The sequence below is a fragment of the Caretta caretta genome, chromosome 15 (genome assembly GCF_965140235.1).
Source record: "Caretta caretta isolate rCarCar2 chromosome 15, rCarCar1.hap1, whole genome shotgun sequence".
In the NCBI taxonomy this organism is placed as follows: Eukaryota; Metazoa; Chordata; order Testudines; family Cheloniidae; genus Caretta; species Caretta caretta.
The window spans coordinates 1,680,679-1,704,636 of NC_134220.1; the positions used below are offsets into that span (position 1 = coordinate 1,680,679).

The 23,958-nt window shown below is 44.3% G+C and overlaps 1 protein-coding gene across 10 annotated transcripts in view; it reads right to left on the reverse strand.

The window, feature by feature from the left end:
- The window catches only part of NF2 (NF2, moesin-ezrin-radixin like (MERLIN) tumor suppressor), a 104,631-nt gene that overhangs the window by 57,223 nt on the left and 23,450 nt on the right, over nt 1-23,958 (reverse strand). For all 10 annotated transcript variants that reach the window (XM_075120159.1, XM_048821279.2, XM_048821282.2 and 7 more), the window contains exons 2-6: nt 19,371-19,496; nt 17,779-17,901; nt 13,877-13,960; nt 6,527-6,595; nt 5,374-5,456 (exon numbers count right to left, since the gene is read on the reverse strand). In XM_075120159.1, coding sequence (XP_074976260.1) covers nt 5,374-5,456; nt 6,527-6,595; nt 13,877-13,960; nt 17,779-17,901; nt 19,371-19,496 — 485 coding nt within the window. The remainder of the gene's footprint in view (nt 1-5,373; nt 5,457-6,526; nt 6,596-13,876; nt 13,961-17,778; nt 17,902-19,370; nt 19,497-23,958) is intronic.

Below are 23,958 nucleotides of genomic sequence, written 5' to 3' on the forward strand. Positions count from 1 at the left end.
TCGGGGGGCCCGGTGCCGACATCAGGGCCGTAGGTACCTGGGCCGTAGGTGCCTGCATCAAGGCCGATGTCAACAATGGTTCAGGCATGGGAGACGGGTGCGAAGACGCCATGAAGGCTGGTGCCAAAGTCAGAGCTGAGCACGGTGCTGGAGTCGACAACGGGGCCGGAGGAAAAGGCGTCAGGACTGCAGGCGCCAAGGGCAGATGTGCAGTGGAAGGCGCTACAAAAGTGGTGGAGGCCACCAAAGATGTTGCTGAGCGTGGGCCCTGGGTTCCTCCCTGGCCCTGGTAATAAGCCCGGGGGTCCAGAAGGGCCTCTGAGGCGGGTTCTGCCACCTCATATGCCTGATGCTCCCTTCTGTCTCTACCTGACCTCGCTCTATGACTTCTGCTCCTACCCAAGCAATAGGAGTTGGACTCCGACTCCGAGGTCTCAGACACTGAAGACCACGGAGGAGCTGATCCTCGATGCCTCGAACGTCGAGAGCTCAGGAAGCGGGTAGGCTCTGGGGTCGCACATTCGTGGCTTAGCTGGAGGAGAACGGTCATCCGGCTTTTTCTTCTTTTGAGGCACCGGTGCCTACTGTCAGACAGGCCCCGTGAGGAGCCATAGCAGTGCCAAGCGTCCCTGAAGGAATCCTTCCTCGGCACCGAACTTGCCAACGGCGTCGGGGTGCTTTGCGTCAAAGACGACGCTGTAGGGGTTGGGTCTCTCGAGCCCAGGTCAGAGTGGAAGCATAGGTCTGACTCCATGAGGATCAGCTTGAGCCGCTGTTCCCTTTCTTTAAGCATTCTCGGGCAGAACTCGCAGCAGATCTTACAATTATCTTCCTGATGGGTCTCCCCCAGGCATTGTAGACATGACGAGTGCGGGTTGCTTTTTGGCATGCGCTTGGCGCAGGCCACACAGTTCTTGAAACCTGGGGACTGCGGCATGCCACGGCACCGGGGCCGGAGTGAGGGGGGAACCCCCAACAAACACTACACTATACTAAACTATTAACTTGAACACTACTAATAACTAACTATATACAACGGAACAGAGAAGAAACTTGCTAAGCAAGAGCCAAGAGAAGTTCCAGCCACCGTCACTGGCGGTAAGAAGGAACTGAAGGGGTGGCGGGTCGGCAGGGCTATACATTAGGCGCCATGAGGACGCTACTCCAAGAGTCGCCCAAGCCGACCCAACGGATGCTGCTAAGGGAAAAATCTTCTGGCCAACATGCATGTGCGTGTGCACACACGAACAAGCACTCGAAGAAGAATCATAGAATATGATCACTTATAGTGATATAACTGCATCCACACTAGGGGCTGTACTGATTTAATGATTTTGGTAGAAAAATCTCCTAGCTGAGATAGTTGTATTACACACAAAAAACTGCGTAGACCCATTCTTTGTTGTAAGCATTATCACCACTGTGCTGGCAGCCTAGAGAGAGAGGGAGGCTGCCTTGCAAAACTGACTTCTAGTCTAAAGGGCTGATCCAAACCACCACTGTTCATGTTTCCGCCCTCCCCAAAATACAGTATTTGTAACTCAGGTCACTCTTCCATAGTCTCTTCCTTTTCAGTATCCAGCATGACTAGAGCCCTACCAAATTCACGGTCCATTTTGGTCAAATTCACGATCATAGCATTTTAAAAATAATAAATTTAATGATTTCAGCTATTTAAATCTGAAATTTCATGGTGTTGGAATTATAGGGGTCCTGACCCAAAAAGGAGTTGCGGGGGTGTCTCGAAGTTATTGCAGGGGGGGTTGCGGTACTTCTACCCTTACTTCTGCACTGCTGCTGAACTGGGTGGCTAGAGAGTGGCGGCTGCTGGCCAGGAGCCCAGCTCTGAAGGCAGCACCATCACCAGCAGTGGCACAGAAGTAAGGATGGTATGCTATGGTATGCCACTGCCACCCTTAGTTCTGTGCTGCTGCCTAGAGAACTGAGTCTTCAGTCAGCAGCCACCACTCTCTAGCCACCCAGCTCGGAAAGCAGCTGCACAGAAGTACATAAGAACGGCCATACTGGGTCAGACCAAAAGTCCATCAAGCCCAGTATTCTGTCCTCTGACAGTGGCCAATGGCAGGTGCCCCAAAAGGAATGAACAGACAGGTTATCATAAAGTGATCCATGCCCTGTCACCCAATCCCACCTTCTGACAAACAGAGGCTCGGGACACCATTCCTGCCCATTATAGCTAATAGCCATTGATGGACCTATCCTACATGAATCTATCTAGCTCCCTTTTGAACTCCGTTATAGTATCGGCCTTCACAACACCCCCTGGCAAGGAGTTCCAGAGGTTGACAGTGCGTTGCATGAAAAAATACTTTCTTGTGTTTGTTTTAAACCTGCTACCTATTAATTTCATTTGGTGGCCCCTTGTTCTTGTATTATGAGAAGGAGTAAATAACACTTCCTTCTTTACTTTCCCTATACCACTCAGGATTTTATATACCTCTATCATATCCCCGCTTAGGAGCCTCTTGTCCAAGCTGAAACGTCCCAGTCTTATTAATCCCTCCTCCTATGGAAGCCATTCCATACCCCTAATCATTTTTGTTGCCCTTTTCTGAACCTTTTCCAATTCCAAAACATCTTTTTTGAGATGGGGAGACCACATCTGCACACAGTATTCAAGGTGTGACCGTACCATGGATTTATATAGAGGCAATATGATATTTTCTGTCTTATTATCTATCCCTTTCTTGATGATTCCCAACATTTTGTTCGCTTTTTTGACTGCCGCTGCACACTGAGTGAATGATTTCAGAGAACTATCCACAATGACTCCAAGATCTCTTTCTTGAGTGGTAACAGCTAATTTAGACCCCATCATTTTATAGGTATAGTTAGGATTATGTTTTCCAATGTGCATTACTTTGCATTTATCAACATTAAATTTCATCTGCCATTTTGTTGCCCATTCACCCAGTTTTGTGAGATACTTTTGTAGCTCTTCGCAGTCTGCCTGGGACTTAACTATCTTGAGTAGTTTTGTACCATCTGCGAATTTTGCCACCTCACTATTTACCCCTTTTTCCAGATTGTTTATGAATATGTTAAATAGGACTAGGCCCAGTACAGATCCCTGGGGGACACCACTATTTACCTCTCTCCATTCTGAAAACTGACCATTTATTCCTACCCTTTGTTTCCTATCTTTTAACCAGTTACCAATCCATGAGAGAACCTTCCCTCTTGTCCCATGACTGCTTATTTTGCTTAAGAGCCTTTGGTGAGGGACCTTGTCAAAGGCTTTCTGAAAATCTAAATACACTATATCCACTGGATCTCCTTTGTCCACATGCTTGTTGACCCCCTGAAAGAATTCTAGTAGATTGGTGAGGCATGATTTCCCTTTACAAAAAACATGACTATTTCCCAACAAATTATGTCCATCTATGTGTCTAACAATTTTGTTCTTTACAGTAGTTTCAACCAATTTGCTCGGTACTGAAGTGAGGCTTACTGGCCTGTAGTTGCCAGGGTCACCTCTGGAGCCCTCTTTAAAAATTGGTGTCACATTAGCTATCCTCCAGCCAGTTGGTACAGAAGCTGATTTAAATGATAGGTTACAGATGACAGTTAGTAGTCCTGTAATTTCACATTTGAGTTCCTTCAGAACTCTTGGGTGAACACCATCAGGTCCTGGAGACTTATTACTGTTTAGGTTTCAGAGGAACAGCCGTGTTAGTCTGTATTCGCAAAAAGAAAAGGAGTACTTGTGGCACCTTAGAGACTAACCAATTTATTTGAGCATTTCGTGAGCTACAGCTCACTTCATCAGATGTTTACCATGGAAACTGCAGCAGACTTTATATACACACAGAGAATATGAAACAATACCTCCTCCCACCCCACTGTCCTGCTGGTAATAGCTTATCTAAAATGATCAACAGGTGGGCCATTTCCAGCACAAATCCAGGTTTTCTCACCCTCCACCCCCCCACACAAATTCACTCTCAATTTGTTCCAAAACCTCCTCTAATGACACCTCAATTTAGGACAGTTCCTCAGATCTGTCACCCAAAAAGAATGGCTCAGGTGTGGGAATCTCTCTCACATCCTCAACAGTGAAGACCGATGCGAAGAATTCATTTAGTTTCTCCGCAATGGCCTTATCGTCTTTGACTGCTCCTTTAGCAGTGGATCAACCAGTGGGGCCACTGGTTGTTTAGCAGGCTTTCTGCTTCTGATGTATTTAAAAAAAATTTGCTATTACTTTTGGAGTCTTTGGCTAGCTGTCCTTCAAATTCTTTTTTGGTCTTTCAAATTATACTTTTACACTTGATTTGCCAGAGTTTATGCTCTTTTCTATTTTCCTCATTAGGATTTATCTTCCACTTTTTTTAGGATGCCTTTTTGCCTCTCATTGCTTCTTTTACTTTGTTGTTTAATCACTGTGGCTCTTTTTTGGTTCTCTTACTATGTTTTTTAAATTGTGGTATACATTTAAGTTGAGCTTCTATTATGGTGTCTTTAAAAAGTTTCCACTCAGCTTGCAGGGATTTCACTTTTGGCGCTTTACCTTTTAATTTCTGTTTCACTAACCTCCTCATTTTTGGGTAGTTCCCCTTTCTGAAATTAAATGCTACACTGTTGTGTCACTGTGGTGTTTTCCCCACCACAGGGATGTTAAATTTAATTAGATTATGGTCGCTATTACCAAGCGTTCCAGCCATATTCACCTCTTGGACCTGATCCTGTGCTCCACTTAGGATTAAATCAAGAATTGCCTCTCCTCTTGTGGGTTCCAGGACTAGCTGCTCCAAGAAGCAGTCATTTAAGGTGTCAAGAAACTTTATCTCAGCATCCCTTCTTGAGGTGATATGTACCCAGTCAATATGGGGATAGATGAAATCCCCCATTATTAGTATTGATACCATACCATGCCATCCTCACTTCTGTGCTGCTGCTGGCAGGGCACTGCTTTCAGAGCTGGGAACCCGGCCAACAGCCACCACTTTCCGACCACCCAGCTCTGAAGGCAACACAGATGTCAGGGTGGCAGTACTGTGACCCCTGCCTAAAATAACCTTGTGACCCCCCTGCAACTCCCTTTTGGGTCAGGACCCCCAATTTGAGAAACGCTGGTCTCCCCCATGAAATCTGTATAGTATAGGGTAAAAGCACACAAAAGATGAGATTTAATGGGGTGGGGGGCGGTTCACATTTCATGGACCGTGATGCATTTTTTATGGCTGTGAATTTGGCAGAGCCCTCACCACAACCTACCAGAGGCACTTTCTTAGCAGAACTCGCTCATAGCCTGCTAGGGATCTTGGAGACCCTATTCACACTCTGACTGCTTGCTCACTGAGGGGCTAGAGAATTTACACCAGTCAGTGGCCTACCTTAACAGACACTCACCTTGCCCTGCCTCGATGTTCTGCATACCAGGCTGTTATTCTTTCCTCCCACATTTCTGGAGTCATCTGGTACAGGTTAATTACCTGAGAGAGACAGGCAGAGAAATCCTCAACTCACATTGTCCTACCTGTGGCTTTGACTCGTCACCTGATGAATGAGCCAGAAACAGAGAGCCTCAACCTCAAAATGCCCTTCTTGTCCCCTCACATACACCATCCCAACCTTAACATCTGAGCTCCAGTTCAGATGCCTTTCCAACTCCCTTGTGACTAAGCTAAGCTCAACCCTGCGCTCTAATTAACCAGCTCTTAGTTAGCCTTCCTGAGCACATCACCCTCCAACCACCTCCATAGCCAACACCAGGACACCTGCAGAACGCAGCTGCTATTCTGGCAAAAGCCAGTGGGCAGAAAACATTCACTTCCATATTTATTAAAATATTTTAGATACAGATTAAGGTTTCCTCATTCAGTATGGCCAGGTTTACACTACAAAGTTCTGTTGGCATAGCTCTGCCAGCCACAGAGAGTACGTCTACACTGCAGCTGGGAGGGAGCTGTGTCCTCCCTGCCTGGGGACACAGACTTGTGCTAGCGGGGCTCATGCTAAAAACAGCGGCATGGATGCTGTGGCTTGGGCTGGAGCTCAGGCTCTCAAGCCTCAACCGTCATGTGGGCTTAAGAGCCCAAGCCACAATCTCCACACTGCTACTTTTAGCGCTCCAACTCAAGCCCTGCTAGCAAGAGTCTGGCCACACAGGCTGGGAGGCTCACTCCCCACTGCACTGTAGGCATACCCAGAGCTATGCCAGCAAATCCCACAGAGTAGATGCAGCTATGCCGACAGAAGAGTGCTTCTGCTGGCACAGCTACTGTCATTCGGTGAGGGGGTGGTGTTTCTATACCTTCTGCTGGTATAAGTTGTGTCTACACTAGGCTGCTGTGCTGGTACAGCTTTACCCAGAAGACTATTTATGGCCAAGGGGCACAGCACATTGTATAACTTGCCTCAATAAGGGAGCTTTGATCAAGAGAAAATAATTTACCGTTGTGGCTTTTGTAGATAGTCCTACAGGGCTATTCCACAGAAGATGCCAGTAAAGTCCTAGAGACCCAGCCACGAATTTAGGCTTCTGCCTGGTTGAACTCCTTACCCGTTTTGGAAGCAACTCCTCTTGTGCTAGGAAGCCACGCTGATGAACAGTGGGATCGTAATCACCATACTGAAAAGAAACGCGAACACTGCATGTTTAAGATGGTGACAACACACAGACTCCCTCTGAAGATGCGATAGAAACTGTCTACACTCTTGAACTTTAATTCAATATCACACACCCCTAAAATAACCACTGTGTGAGAGTAGAGAATACAGTTGGCCAGTGTGTCAGCCCCATAGGTTTTCTTTGTGATGCTAGTGTTGTTGTTCGGCGCAGGCCTGAAGACCAACTACCTTCTTTTATCTCCAGAGCAGCTGGATAATAGTACAGCAAACACCCCTCTACAGCTCCCAGCAGTGGGCCTCAGCCCTGCCCTCAAGGGTCACCTTATAGCAGCAAGAGGGGAGTTTGCTCTTCATAGTCATTCAGACCTTGACCTCTTAGCTGATGCTGTCCACAAGGGGTCCAGTTGCATCAGTGGTTTTTGTGGCATGGACCAAGACCAGCAAGTCATTTGATGCAGCTGGCACCCCCTTTCAGTCACGTCTCAATGTCCTATTTAATAAGTTTAACATTAGGAACATTTTTTTGAAGAGAGATTTCAATGGACAGTTGGGGACCCTTCTCAGACAGGAGTTTGTCCCACTGCCAGAAGTTCTCTTACTCAAATTAGGTCACAAAATACTACTCTTATTTGAAAAGTGTGCCCAATAATTATTCACGCTAGTTTAGATTATAAATCATTTCAAGCTTCATATAAAATGAAATTGGCAAAACAACCACTTCAGATATAAAGAGCATCTGTTAAAGATTCAAATGCTGAATGCCTCTGCAGTGTGTGTAAAATTCAACGTTCCTCCTGCACAGTACGCAGGTCATGTAATGGTCAAGCCACAGTGCCTGAAATGAGTCAGATGACTGAAAAGGAGATGATTTACAAGTGATATGTACAGGAAATACTTAGATTTTAATTCATCTCTCAATGCAAGAGTCACAATACGGCATCATCCAATTAAAGACAGGACACCATTTCCCTACGTCAGTCATTTCATGATGAAAATGCCCTTCATCTCTCTTTCTTGAGGGGAACGTTGCTTGGAAAGAACACACAGTAGCAATTGTTATAAGACAGACAAATAATAACACACAGCAACAATAGGAAGTCAAGAGACATTCCAAATCAGCCTCCATTTAACGTCTGAGCTGCAACGACATACACTAACAAACACCAGAGCTCAGAATCAACAATCTATACATATAACCCCTCAGCAGCAAAATGGTCAACATCTCATACAAGTGGAGATTAAAGACAGAATTATTGATTTAGAGCCAAGACAGAGGAAAAGGTTGCAAAGATGCAACAATCAACTGACTCAGATGTAAATTAATACAACAGAGATACCATTGGCCTGATCCTGAGAGGTGCTGAGCACCTGGCAACTCCCCACTGGCTTCAATCATAGCGGCAAGTGCTCAGTGCTTCTCAAAAACAGGCTGCATATATGGATCTACTGAACACATGTCAAACTGAGAAATAATAATAAAAATGCAGGAGTTGGGAGGGAAAAACAATGATAAATAGTATTAATATGATTATTTTAGGTTGTGATTTATCATGGGGACCCAAGACTACGTGTGGATTATGTGATTTTAGTACTGTCAAGGATGTCACCACATCCCAAAGGAATGTGTGTGCAGGGAGCAAGTCTGGATGAGAACATTCATTATTCAAAAATGAAAATCAACAAATGGCCGAAATATTGCAGGATATATTGGTTCAAGTGATTTGGCAAACATATTAAAAAAAACCTTTCAATTCAATTATAACTCAAACTGTCATGGCAATTTAGTTCTTGTTAATTGAACTATATGATTAATATTTGCGTTTATACTTTGAGATTATCTTTATATCACTCAGACATCCGGTTTATATTGTACTGTATAAATCTGTGTACATTAATATTTTGAATATACATGCAATGCATTATTTATTTAGGAAAGAAATAAAAACAAATAGGGAAAAAATAACTCTTGCTGGAATCCTACAACATCAGAGAGGCTGAACAGGCTTAGAGTCAGAATGACTCTCACTGAAAAAAAAATAGGAAAATCTCTCTGTGATTTTTTTGTTTTCAGCAGGGATGTATTTTTCCAATAGATTCTGTCCTAACACTTGCTATTTAAAACTGAAGACTATAACAACATTTGAAAATGGTGGAGGTGATTTGAAAGCAACACTGGAGGGAAAAATTCCCAGTAATTCCCAGAATGAACAGAGCAATATTACAAATAAAGACTTTTTTTTTATTTCCCTAATGGCTACATTGTTATTATAAAGGTAAAACAGCAACACAAACATGCACTTGTCAGTCAGCGAAATCAAACGTAAATGCATCTGTTTGCATTGCTGTTAAGCACCTGCCTACAACAGCCAGCTGATCATTAGGGAAATAAATGCCTCTTTTAGTGGCTTCATCCCTACCTCTAGAGGCCACTCAGGTGAGAGACCAGCAGTTAGAATTTTCTCTTCCTAGCTCTGACCAGCACCAGCCCAACTGAAGGAAATAAGCCAGGAGTCCCAGCTTCTGCTCAGCCAGTAAAGGGCAGTGGTGAGGTCACTAAAGGAAGCAGTCATGGAAGCACTGGGATTAAGATAAGAACACAAGAACATAAGAATGGCTATACTGGGTCAGACCAAAGGTCCACCCAGCCCAGTATCCTGTCTACCGACAGTGGCCAATGCCAGGTGCCCCAGAGGGAGTGAATTTAACAGGTAATGATCTAGTGGTCTCTCTCCTGCCATCCATCTCCACCCTCTGGCAAACAGAGGCTAGAGACGCCATTCCTTACCCATCCTGGCTAATAGCCATTAATGGACTTAAAAGAGAACTGGATAAATTCATGGAGGTTAAGCCCTGTTATAGTCCTAGCCTTCACAACCTCCTCAGGCAAGGAGTTCCACAGGTTGACTGTGTGCTGAGTAAAGAAGAACTTCCTTTTGTTTTAAACCTGCTACCCATTAATTTCATTTGGTGGCCCCCAGTTCTTATATTATGGGAACAAGTAAATAACTTTTCCTTATTCACTTTCTCCACACCACTCATGATTTTATAGACCTCTATCATATCCCCCCTTAGTCTCCTATTTTCCAAGCTGAAAAGTCCTAGCCTCTTTAATCTCTCCTCATATGGGACCTGTTCCAAACTCATCATTTTAGTTGCCCTTTTCTAAAACTTTTCTAATGCCAGTGTATCTTTTTCGAGATGAGGGGACCACATCTGTACACAGTATTCAAGATGGGGGCATACCATGGATTTATAGAAGGGCAATAAGATATTCTCCATCTTATTCTCTATCCTTTTTTTTTTAATGATTCCTAACATCCAGTTTGCTTTTTAGACTGCCGCTGCACACTGTGTGGACATCTTCAGAGAACTATCCACGATGACTCCAAGATCTTTCTCCTGATTAGTTGTAGCTAAATTAGCCCCCCCATCATATTGTATGTGTAATTGGGGTTATTTTTTCCAATGTGCATTACTTTACATTTATCCACATTAAATTTCATTTGCCATTTTGTTGCCCAATCACTTAGTTTTGTGAGATCTTTTTGAAGTTCTTCACAGTCTGCTTTGGTCTTAACTATCTTAAGCAATTTAGTATCGTCTGCAAACTTTGCCACCTCGCTGTTTACCCCTTTCTCCAGATCATTTATGAATAAGTTGAATAGGATTGGTCCGAGGACTGACCCTTGGGGAACACCACTAGTTACCCCTCTCCATTCTGAAAATTGACCATTTATTCCTACCCTTTGTTCCTTGTCATAGAATCACAGAATATCAGGGTTGGAAGGGACCTCAGGAGGTCATCTAGTCCAACCCTCTGCTCAAAGCAGGACCAATCCCCAACTAAATCTCCCAGCCAGGGCTTTGTCAAGCCTGACCTTAAAAACTTCTAAGGAAGGAGATTCCATCACCTCCCTAGGTAACGCATTCCAGTGTTTCTTCCAGTGCTGTCTTTTAACCAGTTTTCAAACCATGAAAGGATCTTCCCTCTTATCCCATGACAACTTAATTTATGTAAGAGCCTTTGGTGAGGGACCTTGTCAAAGCCTTTCTGGAAATCTAAGTACACTATGACAGGTTTCAGAGGAACAGCCGTGTTAGTCTGTATTCGCAAAAAGAAAAGGAGGACTTGTGGCACCTTAGAGACTAACCAATTTAAGGTGCCACAAGTCCTCCTTTTCTTCTTTCTAAGTACACTATGTCCACTGGATCCCCCTTGTCCACATGTTTGTTGACCCCCTCAAAGAACTCTAAGAGATTAGTAAGACACGATCTCCCTTTACAGAAGCCATGTTGGCTTTTGCGCAACAATTTATGTTCTTCTATGTGTCTGACAATTTTATTCTTTACTACTGTTTCAACTAATTTGCCCGGTACTGAAATTAGACTTACCGGTCTATAATTGCCAGGATCACCTCTCGAGCCCTTCTTAAATATTGGCGTTACATTAGCTATCTTCCAGTCTTTGGGCAGAGTAGCTGATTTAAAGGACAGGTTACAAACCATAGTTAATAGTTCCGCAATTTCACATTTGAGTTCTTTCAGAACTCTTAGGTGAATGCCATCTGGTCCCGGTGACTTGTTACTGTTAAGTTTCTCAATTAATTCCAAAACCTCCTCTAGTGATAGCTCAATCTGTGACAATTCCTCAGATTTGTCACCTACAAAAGATGTCTTAGGTTTGGGAATCTCCCTAATATCCTCAGCTGTGAAGACTGAAGCAAAGAATTCATTTACTTTCTCTGCAATGACTTTATCGTCTTTAAGTGCTCCTTTTGTATCTCTATCGTCCAGATCCTGAAAGTCAAGGGGTATTTTTTGCTGCCCTCTGGTGATTCTCTAAGATATCACAGCAGAGGTAGGAAACCCTGCTTAAAACCATGCTGCACCTTACAAACAACTAAACATCAAGCACAATTCAATAGTGTGTTAATAAGCATGTGGCCAATAGAGGAACTGCAAAAGTGGCTGGAGCAGGAGAGAGGGTACAGTGAAAATACCACATATGTCTTACCTAACTTCAGCCTGGCATTGAGCATGTGAACCGTAGTGGCAGTCGCTGGGAAACTAATGGCACAGAGTGTTTACTCAACAGTTCTACTATTTTTGTGATCAAAAGAGTCGCTGTGGGCTTGTCTAGACATACATACATACATACATACATGCGGCAACAAAAACGATTAGGGGACTGGAACACATGAGTTATGAGGAGAGGCTGAGGGAGCTGGGATTGTTTAGCCTGCAGAAGAGAAGAATGAGGGGGGATTTGATAGCTGCTTTCAACTACCTGAAAGGGGGTTCCAAAGAGGATGGCTCTAGACTGTTCTCAATGGTAGCAGATGACAGAACGAGGAGTAATGGTCTCAAGTTGCAGTGGGGGAGGTTTAGATTGGATATTAGGAAAAACTTTTTCACTAAGAGGGTGGTGAAACACTGGAATGCGTTACCTAGGGAGGTGGTAGAATCTCCTTCCTTAGAGGTTTTTAAGGTCAGGCTTGACAAAGCCCTGGCTGGGATGATTTAGCTGGGAATTGGTCCTGCTTTGAGCAGGGGGTTGGACTAGATGACCTTCTGGGGTCCCTTCCAACCCTGATATTCTATGATTCTATGCACTGCTGCAGCGCGTCTGGTGAAGACACTCTATTCCAATGGGAGAGAGCTCTCCCGTTGGCATAATAAAACCACCTCTGCAAGCGGCGGTAGCTACATCAGTGGGAGAAGCTCTCCTGCCAACATAGCACTGTCTACATGACAGTGCTATGTCCGTGTAACTTATGTCACTCAGGGAGGTAGTTTATTCATCCCCCTGAATGACATAAATTGTGCCAACATAAGCTGTAGTGTAGACACAACCTGTATGTATATTCTGTATGAAACAGGAAATGAGAGAAATCAAAACAAATGTTTGCTCATGCTCTTGAATACAAGGGTGCTGAATGAATATTCAGTACAATGCTTCTTAGAAAATAAATATTTTAAAAGATCCATTTCCCTGGCTGATAACTGCTCTAAACAAAATTATAATGCTTTGTTAAAAACAGAGACAAGATATTGTAGTTATAAAACAAATAAAATCCAAAAGCCCTATACCCTTTTTTCCCTCAATAAGTCCCAATTTTTATCAATATATACTTATGTCAAATGCCACCCAACTATGCAGAGGTGGCAACACTAATGACATAGGTAGTCTGAACAAAGGGGTAGGATGACACGACAGGCGAAGGGCCAGGCAGGTAGGGAAAGACAGGGAGATAAGTGTTGGCTCTACAAAGACAGTGAGACAAATTCTCCCTTCTGCAACTGCAGTTCATAAAGAAGAGGAGCCATCATGGATAGCTCGAGAGAAGCAAGATGTCTCTATGCCCAGTGTATCACTAAGCACTGCTCCACAGCCACTCTCTCATACATAGGTGGAGGGAGTAGGCCAGTGGTGTAGCCAGTGGATCCATGAAGTACACCACTCCTTTGGCCAAGAGCTCTGATTAGTAGGCATGTAGAAAGCCGTAAGTGTGACTACAGTCTGCAAGTTTCAATAGCGTCACTGTGGCTGCTCTGAGTTCTGACTCTGTGATCCCTTCTCCTCCCTGCTAGTCACTTTCATATCGGTCCCCAGCACAATTCAGGTTTAGTATGCAAGACAAGAATTTGGCTCAAAGGGAGGAAACCCAATGTCTGCTGAGCCTGTGATCTGGCTAGGCCAGCTGTAACAAGAGAACCCATGATCTGATGCCTAAGAGAAAGGAAGAGGGGAAAGAAAAACACCTCACTAAAGTTATTTCCCTCACCCCAACAAATCTGCACTACTAACAACACAAGATGGACTGGAGCAAGGCTTGGGGCCAGCAATGGAGGGTTTATTTAATTCCATGGTGGCAGTCCAGCTGGAGGGTCTTTGGCAGAAAGAGGAGTTGAAAGGTGCAAGAGTAGGGGTTAGAAATGGCTACTGCAGAAAGCAGGAGTGGGGTATGATGACTTATCTCCTGTAGCAACACCAGCTGGCGTGGGTACTGCAGTTTACAAGCTCTGCCCTCGTTACAGAGTCCTAATAGGGGATGCAGGGTCTATCCTAAGGACCGAAGGATCACTAGCACAGATTAGGCTATGAAGCTGGCATTCCTGCCATTCACTCAAGCCTGCACAAATCTAGCACTGCCCCAGTTCCTCAGCAGATGATGGTCTATCACGGAGCATCTGACACCTCAAAAGGCATGAGGAAATAAAACCAAACCACTCAGACACCAATGGGCTCATGGGAGATTTCCCGTCATTCCTCTGTGCCTACCTTGGCTTGGACGGCATAGGAGGCCAGCAGCACAGATGCCTCAGGAGGACAGTAGATCTTCTCATCTAAAATCTGCTTCTTTACCTGAGCAAAGCAGCAAAGGAGATAGAACACTGCTTTAATGGAGCATTCAAGGCGCAACCATCACAGCAGATGGCTGCAGTTTGTTTTAACTAGGGCTGCCAACCAGCCAGTTAAAGATTTTCCTCATACTGGGCACAATTCTGCCTGATGCAAACTCTGGCACTCTTCAGGGAACAGGCTCAGGTTTCCACAAGCCACTGTTTTCAGATGGATTTATGCAGTGGCGAATTAGTCACTGGACCCACAGGGCCTGGGGGCCTCTGGCTTCTGCTGCCCAGCAGATGAAGCCCCTGAGTCCCTCGACCAGGTCCCTGGCAGAAGCCACGGGATGGGGAAGCCCCTCCCCCGCCCAAGCACACACCCCTACCCTGTCCCCAGCAGAAGCCATGGGACAAGGGAAGCCCCTCCAGCAGCCCGTCCTCGGCAGAAGCCATGGAATTGGGACCTCCCAACTCAGTCCACAGCGACCCCACAACCTCATCCCCTGCAGAAGCCCCTGGGAGGGGGAAGGCCCCCCAGCAACACCTGACCCCATCCCTGGCAGAGGAAGCCCCCAGTGCTCCGACCCCATCCCGGCAGAAGCTGAGGGCACCAAAGGAAACCCCTCCCCCGATCCCACTCTCCAGCAGAAGCACTGAGTGGGCAGGGCAGGAGAAACTCCAGCACCCCAACCCTGGTCCCCTGAAGAAGTGCAGGGAGTGGCAGGGGAAGCTGTGGTGCAGGGACAGAGCTTCTCCTGTCTGGGGGTCACTGGGGGGGGTGGGGGAGACTAGAAATGGGTTGTGGAGCTGGCGGAATGGGGGGGACCCTGGATGGAACAAGGGCGGGGTCCCAGGGAAGGGGCAGAAAGGGATGGGGCTGTGGGCAGGGCCGCAAATGGAAGGGATGGGGAGAGGCCCCCCCACTTGCTCTGGCCCAGGGAAACCTTAATCCACCTTTGGATTCATGAGAAGAACTTTAGTTCAACATGCAAAACTACTGAGCGAAAACTAAACCCATCCCTTTGTTAAAGATAACATTTTACGTCTAATAAACACACACAATTCAAAATGATGACTTGTACAGCATCTACAGCTCCTTCCCCTTGAGCACGTGAAGGATTTTGTATTATTATATACAAGACTAATTGTGATTGCTTTTGTGCCCAGTCAGTGTTGGCCTACGAACCAGTCTTTTACAAGGCCTACAGCTTGCTCATGAACTAGACTCCTATGATCCTCTATGGTCATGCTAAGAAGGGAAAATACAAGCTTGCTAAACTTAAGATATAGTGACCTTTTAACACAGTGTCCTGCTCTTGTGACTGAGCAAGTAATGTCTTAAACCACAACAGACAGCAATATATAAAATATTAAAGTAATGAGTAACCAAATGTCTGTCTGATCACGTGCTTGACAATTTATGAAATGTACCAGAAAAATATGTATTTTTATCCATGATATGAAAAGAGGAACTAATGGGATTGTAAACAACCTTACTATAAATATTGGCAAGGGATAAGCAATTATCAGGACCAAGACAAGACTGATCAGTTTGTCATCGCTGTAGTGTTGCTTCTCCAGATTCTGGCAACCATGATTGATATCTATTTCCATCATGCACTGTTTTAATATGTCTCATCTAATACATTCAATCACTGACTTATCCAAGTTTTTTTTGAATTTATGAAGGAATTTAATCTGTATTAACTATTGATTAATAAATGTCTACTAGATATTGATTAATTATTGATTACTGGAAACCCTGATCTTCATCCAGGCGGTGCCAACCACCCTCAAATTCCACTGACCATTACCAGAGTTGTGGGTCGCTTTGTGACAGTACTTTTAGTGGCATGCACAGGACTGCACACACTCCCACAAGGGCCAAATTACAGCTACTGAGGACCACTACTTTGCATTTCCTGACTTTCATGCATTTAAAAATTAACTTATCATGTTTGATTATTTTTGTATTAAACACTAATTTTCCAAAGAGAAAAAAAGTGCATTTTATTTCAATGTGAGATTTAAATGGATTGTCACACTAACACACAATCAGCTACAGTAACATCACTTTGCACTTACAGTGTGATTTGCATCTAAGTCCTTTCCTTACCAATCAGAGGCTATACTTCTGCATTAACATAATCAGGCGAGTCTGCAGACTTATACATGTTCCTATGTCACAAACAGAGTTAGAGCACCACCACCCCACTATGTTATTAAAAACCCCAGTAAAAAGTCACATACTGCAGTTGAGAGATGCAGTTTTCATCCAGGATCAAACCCGTGGCAAATTTGCCATTTTAAAATACCTATGTGAGGTATCTGAGCAACAAAAAGGACCTGAAAATTAACATGAATACTTTGCTCCCCAGAGTAAAGATACTAGAAGGGCACAGAGTACTTCATGAACATTAAGCCTCACAACAACCCACCGAGGTAGCTTTTATACCCATTTTACAGAGGGACAGGAAACAGCACAGTGAGGTTTGAAGCCTACATTTGCAAGTGTTCACTGACCTGGATGGCTTCAGTTTGGGGGCTATAAAGGTCTAAATAGCCCCGAAACTACTAATTTTGGGTGCTTTAACTTGGGACACTGGAAAATCCAACCTCCGGCACCCAAAAAGAAAATCAGCAGACACTTGAAAGTTTAAGCCTAAATGACTTGCCCAAGGAAAAGCAGCTGGGAATAGAACCAAGGAATCCTACTGTAACCACTAGACATCACTGTAATTTTCCCAGTCTTATAAGTCTCTCACACATACACACAAGTCCCTTTATGGGCTGAGAATAAACCTGGAATGTTGTAGCCCAAAAGGTAGTTATTTCAGAAATCATCCTTGCCTGAAAAATGGGACTTCTGATGAAACTGCCTCATTAATCTGAAGTAGAGTGCAACAGCATCAGAGCAGATTGCCCCAAAACAAAGTTGCATGGCATTTCCCTTCTCTCCAGAAAAGCTGAAGAGCCTATTACTATAAATTTAGCCTAGTGGACAGCACAGTGGAGTGGCACTCAAGAAATCTGGATTCTATTCCCAGCTCTGGCCTGCTGGGTGGCTTTCGGCAACGCACTTTGGCGCTCTGTGCCTCAGTCTTCCTATCTCTAAAAAGACAGTGATAATGACACGGACCTCCTTTGTCAAGCACTTTGAGATCTACTGATGAAAAGTGCTGCATAAGAGCTAGGTGTCATTATCACAGACTGCAAACTACAGTGGGTCAGTTGAAACATTTAGTTCTCCATCCCACTCCATCTTAGTCATCAGCTTCTGACTCCATTGGGCTTATGGGATTTTCTTCTGCTCCAGTTATTTGGGGCCTACTTTGGTGAAGAAGAGAGCTTTATAGTGTACCCTGAATATGGCATGGGCTGGACTTGTCCTGCTCTCCTTCAGAAGGATGCGCCTGTGTTTTTTACAATAAAAATGCTAGCCATGCACTACGGACAGCTGGCATATCTTGATACAAGACATTCACACTCGTTGCAAGGGTGTGACACCTCCTGCACTTTGCTTAGCTCCTGAAACTGCCCCTCTCTCACACAGATACTCTCCCGCTAGGAGGGTATAACCTATTAATATTGCTAGTCACCTCATTTACAGACTGAGTATGTTGAATGCTGCTAGGTTTACACAAACCATCTTTTCTCTATTTTTACATCACCATGTGCTTATTGAAATTGCTCATTTCAGAGTGGGTTTGAACTTAAAGACGAGAAGCCATGCTGGGATGACCAGAGCCAGTCAACATTAAGAAACACACCTACAGCCCTACCACCCACCACATTTCCCAGCCCTTGGGAAGGACAACCAGTTGCTGAAGCATATACCTGCAGAAAGAACAAGTGCTGTGTGATCTCCTGAACCAGCTCCTCCTCCGCATTCTCAGGGTAAAATTTGGCAAGGAAGTGAAAAGTGACCGGCTCCTCTGTTGGAACATCATGATCCAGGACCTGCAGGATTGGACAATCAATCAGTGACTCCAACCTCCCCAACACCATTGCCTCTTACAGCCTAGACACAGGTGCCAAACTTTTACTTCCCCTCAAACTGCAGTACTCCCTCTCCAGGTTTTCCAGTCACCTGGTCAATATGATGCAATCTGGGAAGTTCAGGAACCATTGCCCCACAGGCTTGTAAGAAGTTTGCAATTTCTACATATTTATAAAACAAACTCAAAGCAGAAACAAATCATAGAATTCATAGAATCATAGAATATCAGGGTTGGAAGGGACCTCAGGAGGTCATCTAGTCCAACCCCCTGCTCAAAGCAGGACCAATCCCCAATTTTTGCCCCAGATCCCTAAATGGCCCCCTCAAGGATTGAACTCACAACCCTGGGTTTAGCAGGCCAATGCCCAAACCACTGAGCTATCACTCCCCCAATCATCCTGCATGCTATGGAGTGCAATGTTTCATGAGGCAGAGGATTCATTTTTCTTCTTCCCTGCGGAGCACATACAGGTCCTACCAACACACCCAAATCTTTCGTCAAAGTATGCAGTTTCCTGCTACAAAGACAACTGGTGAGCCTGGAAGTTGCTTTCATATTTTTTCTTAGGCAGAGAGATACAATCCTAACTTCTGTTCACTGAACTAAATATCCTGTGTTTGGAAACAGAGGCTCAACCAGACCTTTATTTCAATACTGCTCAAGAAAGGTTCATCTCAGACACCAGAAGGAAGAATTCCCTGGGGGCGAAGGGAGGGAGGAAGAGTATACAGGATTATTCCCTATTGTACATTTTCTAGTTGTTTGCCCAGTTTAGTTTTAAATCATACAAGCAAAAGAAATGATGGTTCCATTAGGAGACTAGTCAGCAGTTGAGAGGATCACACTGTTGGGAAGTATTCCTTTCCTTAACTTCATCTCCCATATGTGTTCACTATTGTGTCTCCTTCCTCGGCACTTCCATACCTCAAACACTGGCAGACTGTTAGTAATGAGATGTCATACTTCAACCTCACTTTTCCAGTATTTGCACAGTATATTTTGGAAAGCTACCGCCTCTAAAGGGTCTGCCCTTTATGTACACATGGAGATTCTCCAAATAAGATATTAGACCCCATTTACATTACAATCATCTTGGGGGTATGGTTATAACATGGCTGTCCCTTGAAACAGGTAATGCACCAGTTTTATAATGTAGAAGGGACCTTGTATGTATAGTCTAAGGCTTTGTGATGGTTCAGGGATAGACTAAAGGTCTGACCTAACACTAACTGTGCTGGAGGACAATCATATTGTATTTGGATCTCTTGACTGATGTATCTATAAATCAGCCAAAGCCTAGTTCTGCTCCCGGTGCACCCCCAGAACTCCCACTGATGCATCTCCATGTTTCATGCATGGACAGCCAGGGAAAGTTCTACCCTCCCACTCCACCACACCCAACCCCTAAAAGGAAAGTTCTAGTCCAACCTTCTTGTCCATTTTGAGCCAGGCCACGGTATCCTTGATCGTGTACTGAAGTCCAAAGAACCAGGTTTCTCTAAGTCCCAGTGTCCTGCATACCAAGTCGAACAAATCCTTCCCTTTCCACTTCACCTGCAGCAAGAGAGCAAACAGCAAATGGCATTAGAAAGATTGAACTATAATCTTCCCCTCCGCCCTTTCTTTCCATTCAGACACATCAAATTCACTTTCTCCTGCGTGTGTGCTTGCCCTCCCCCACTACTCCCACTGTCATGCCTTGTAATGCAGATACAGCACTAGGAATGCCAATGTTATCCTATTGCAATCACACCGTACATTAAATCCTCCCATAGAATGCAGATAGCAGATCGGCAATTTTACCCTGCACTGCATGGAAGGGTGGTTTTACTCTGGAAATCAACCACAAACATGACTTTATGGAGGTCCCATGTTGAGCACGTCTCGGTGAAACCATATCAAATTGGTTCAGTTTAGAAGAAAGAAGTCAGTTTCTCTTACTGCTAATGCACCAAACCTCACCTGGGATCTGAAAAATCTGGGTTCTTTTCAACGCCCACACCACCCTCAGTGGTCAATATTCAGCATGCAAAATTTTGCCTTTAATTGCACGTGTGCAACCCCAATGTCTTCAAATCCTGTTCTCAGCTATCCCTAGACTCACTTCAATATCTTCTACAGAGTTTCACAGATGACACAGAGAGCACCATTCGACCCTGAAACTGGAACTTAAACGATTTCTAATGATGATGCACAAACAAGAATAGACCAGTTTATTCTCACGGAGTCATTAGCTCTGCAGGACTGACAGGAATAAAAAGTAACAAAAGCCTCATTTTTATCACTGAAGTCTGCAACTCTGTTCTAGACACACACAAGGAGCAGCTGTGGTGTGAGTAACAAAGGGCCATTTTTACAGAGTACAACCACACTTTACACTGGAGACATTTGGTAATAAAAAGTAACTGCTGGAGCCGAGAAAACTGACCCAGGCCACAAGCCATGACCTTCCAACAGTTCCACAGTTGCCTCAGCCTTGTTAAAGTTTGATTTTAAAAAATGAAGGGGGGGGAGGAGGAAGATGAAGAGGGATATAAAACAGGAGATCCTATATTCCAAAGCCACTTCGCTTTTCCACTTGCATGGATGGAAATACTGCTGGACAGGGACATATGGCCATTTTTTCAAAACCCTAGGGCAGAAGAATCTCAGCACACCTCCCTGTCACAGCCGCTCAATCTTAGTACCACCTGGACAGCTTCACTATTAATGCTAAAGAACAGCAGAGATTGTGCGTCACCCACACCAGCGGCTGTGACACACTGCCACCTTGTGGGTAATACAGTCAAGGAATACGTAGTCCCTTTCATTACTCCACAGCTGTTTTGAGTCAAAAGGAACAGATCAGAACTCCTTCCTTCACCCAACACATGCACAAATGTTACCAGAGCATTCCGAAGAACAGGAGACTGCAGATGCTCAAATAAAAACAAATCAAATGTCAGAGAGCATCTCTGTGATCCACAGAAGATACAATCAAACCGTGAGGTTGAAAGGACCCAGGGTTGATTTTCCAGTGTTGCCATTAGAAGGCCCTAATTCCAGGGGTTCAAACGCACCCTCCTGCAATGGGATACAACTTGGTGTATGAGGACTCAGTCTGGGAGGGAGTTTTTTCTGGCCAGTTTTTTCAAGGGGAGTGTAATCTGAGGTTTTAAACAAAACACAGAGAGAGAATAAAAGATTCAAAATGCTATTTTGTGCTTCTAAAATTCAGAACATTTTTAGCAAGAGGTTATTTCCTAACTAGGACTAAATTGCTTTGTGTAAAAGGCCATCTTTATGGCTATTGTTTTAAAGAACCAATTAATGTTTACGTACAGACATTTATCCACGAGATGAGAAAGAAAGCGTTCACAAATTCAGGTTACTGCGCACTGCCATTTGGAGGCTTTCATCCACAGATGCAATTTGTACTCTATGGAATCAATGTTTTGAAACTCCAGCTGTGCTTTAGACTGCAAACTACACTGAGGCACCCCAGCTGGAGTTTAAACCAGCCTGCAGACTACAAATGATCTGCAGTTACATAACTTTGTGCAAAAACCTATGTTAAAATTCTCAACTACAAACACTGAGTTAACTATCACAAGTAAGTAAATTGATTCTCTCCTCTCCAGAAAGAGGTCTATGGTTAGTTTAAAATATCGGTTTCAGAGTAACAGCCGTGTTAGTCTGTATTCGCAAAAAGAAAAGGAGTACTTGTGGCACCTTAGAGACTAACTAATTTATTTGAGCATGAGCTTTTGTGAGCACAAAAGCTCATGCTCAAATAAATTAGTTAGTCTCTAAGGTGCCACAAGTACTCCTTTTCTTTTTAAAATATCGGCGGCCAGAATTTAACTGAGATCTGTGTTTTCTCCCCACAAATGTAATTTCGCCCTTTGTGTATAAAGTGTTTTGAATGACAGAGTTATGGTTGCTGTGGGAACTATACATTTTACTGTGGTGTTAAAATTCCAACCACTTCACATTAGCATACTCCCCTCCCCCCCCCCCCACACACACACTTTAATTGAAAATAATAGTTGAATAGGAATCCAGTTTATTTCAACATATATGATTGAATTCCACACCTTGATATTTATAATTAAGGTTACGATTTAATCATGGGTATTTTTAGTAAAAGTCATGGACAGGTCATGGGCAAGAAACAAAAAAAATTACAGCCTGCGGCCTGAACATAAATACCCGTGACTGAATCTTAAGAGCGGGGGCACCAACAGCTGTGGGGGGTGGTCCCGGGGACCAGCTGTCCAGGACCACCAGAGCAGCAGCCAGTGCAGCTGGCCTGAGCGCGGTTGCCACTCCAGCAGCAGCTGGTGTGGCTGGCTGCGGGGCCCCCGGAGCAGCTAACTGCAGAGCCGCAGCAGCTGGTGTGGCTGTTCCTGGGACCAGCTGTTCCTGGGACCAGCTGCTTGGGCGGCCCTGGGGTCAGCCACACTGGCTGCTGAAGAAGTCACAGAAAGTCATGGAATCCATGACTTCCTGCAACCTCCATGACAAACACCGTGCCCTATTTATAAAACTTTGCATTTAGACAGCATGAACTCCAAATGCTTTACAGACTTCCCAATCTAAGCCCCTGCACCCTATTAGATAGGCAAGTTACATTTTACAAACAAGGAACATAAAAAGGCACAGAGAGGTGAAATGACTTGTCCTGGTTACACAGAGAGCCTGTGACACAGCCAGGAATAAAACTCAAGACTTCTTGACTCTCTGACCTGTGCTTTACAACACCATCCCCCTGCTTATGTTAATCATGGGAAGTTTTAGCATAAAGGATCATCTTTTAGAAAGTTCTGAGTGCCTGAAAGCAAGGTTTATAATTCTCCACCTCGGCCATAAACTAGAACGGCTGCTGTAATAAAAGCTAAATCCCCAAATGAAAACTACGTTAGGCGAGTAACCTTAAACCAACAGCAATGGCTCTGCTACTGTCCAAGCACAATGGAGTTTGGGGCCACCATGCTCCTTCAATGTCGCTGTTGAGCCGAAGCCTTCAAAAAGAACGGTCTGGAATTTGTGGTCTTGTATTATCCCACGGACTTTATCGTCAAATGGTTTACTAGCTATATTTGCGAGTCTTGAAGGAATAGTGGATGAACTACTCTATAAACAGGGCTAAGTGCTGCAAAGCTTTTATTTTGTGGGGCTGGAATTTATTTTCTTTACTAAGTGCAGAGTACTTGTAATTTATCAGCATAGAGTGCATGAAGTAAACAGCACTAAGCACTTAAAAACTCAGCAGTTGGCTGCTGGAATACAGTACTTCCAGTCTATTCACACGATCAGATTTGGGATCTATTAACAGGGGGTACGTTATCTATTAATCTGCACCAGGAGTCATATGCAATTGGCAGGCAGCCAAAGCATCACTCTGATAATACAATCTATTTTGGTATTGCATCCTTACTAGAAGTGTCACAACTGCTTCTTAGGCAATTACAGCCTACACAGTAGCTTCAAATATGAGCAGAGAGGTTAGCTGAGCTTCCATAAATACTGCAGGGTAAATGGTAGGGAGGCCACATTTTAGTGAAAACACACACAAGGAGAGAATCCAGTTGCTGTGAGAGAAAGTTCATGTATGGATCTACTCTGCAAAATGGACTATAAGGCAGGCACCTTGCTGTTCCGTGTTTTTTGTTTCAATGACTCCAGATCAAATTCAGTCAATTCACAAGAAAAAATGAGTTTTCTAACTACCAGCCCTGCAAACTGGGAACTCTGCAAACTCTGCCATCCGAGAGTCAAGCTGAGTTCTTACCTACTGGAGCTTCATCAGGAACACAGTTCCGCAGGCCTAATTTTGCTCGCAGTCACATTTGTGCAACACCACTGTCACCACTGGGATTGCACAGGTTTAACCAAGAGCACAACTGGGCCCAGCAACTGGAATGTAATTGATGATACATGAGCCACAACAGAATCCAGCTCACTCGCTTGTAGCTGTGTTGGCGCAGTAGAGGGAACAGGAGTCAAATATTACTTTTGTGACTAAAGTAAGCAG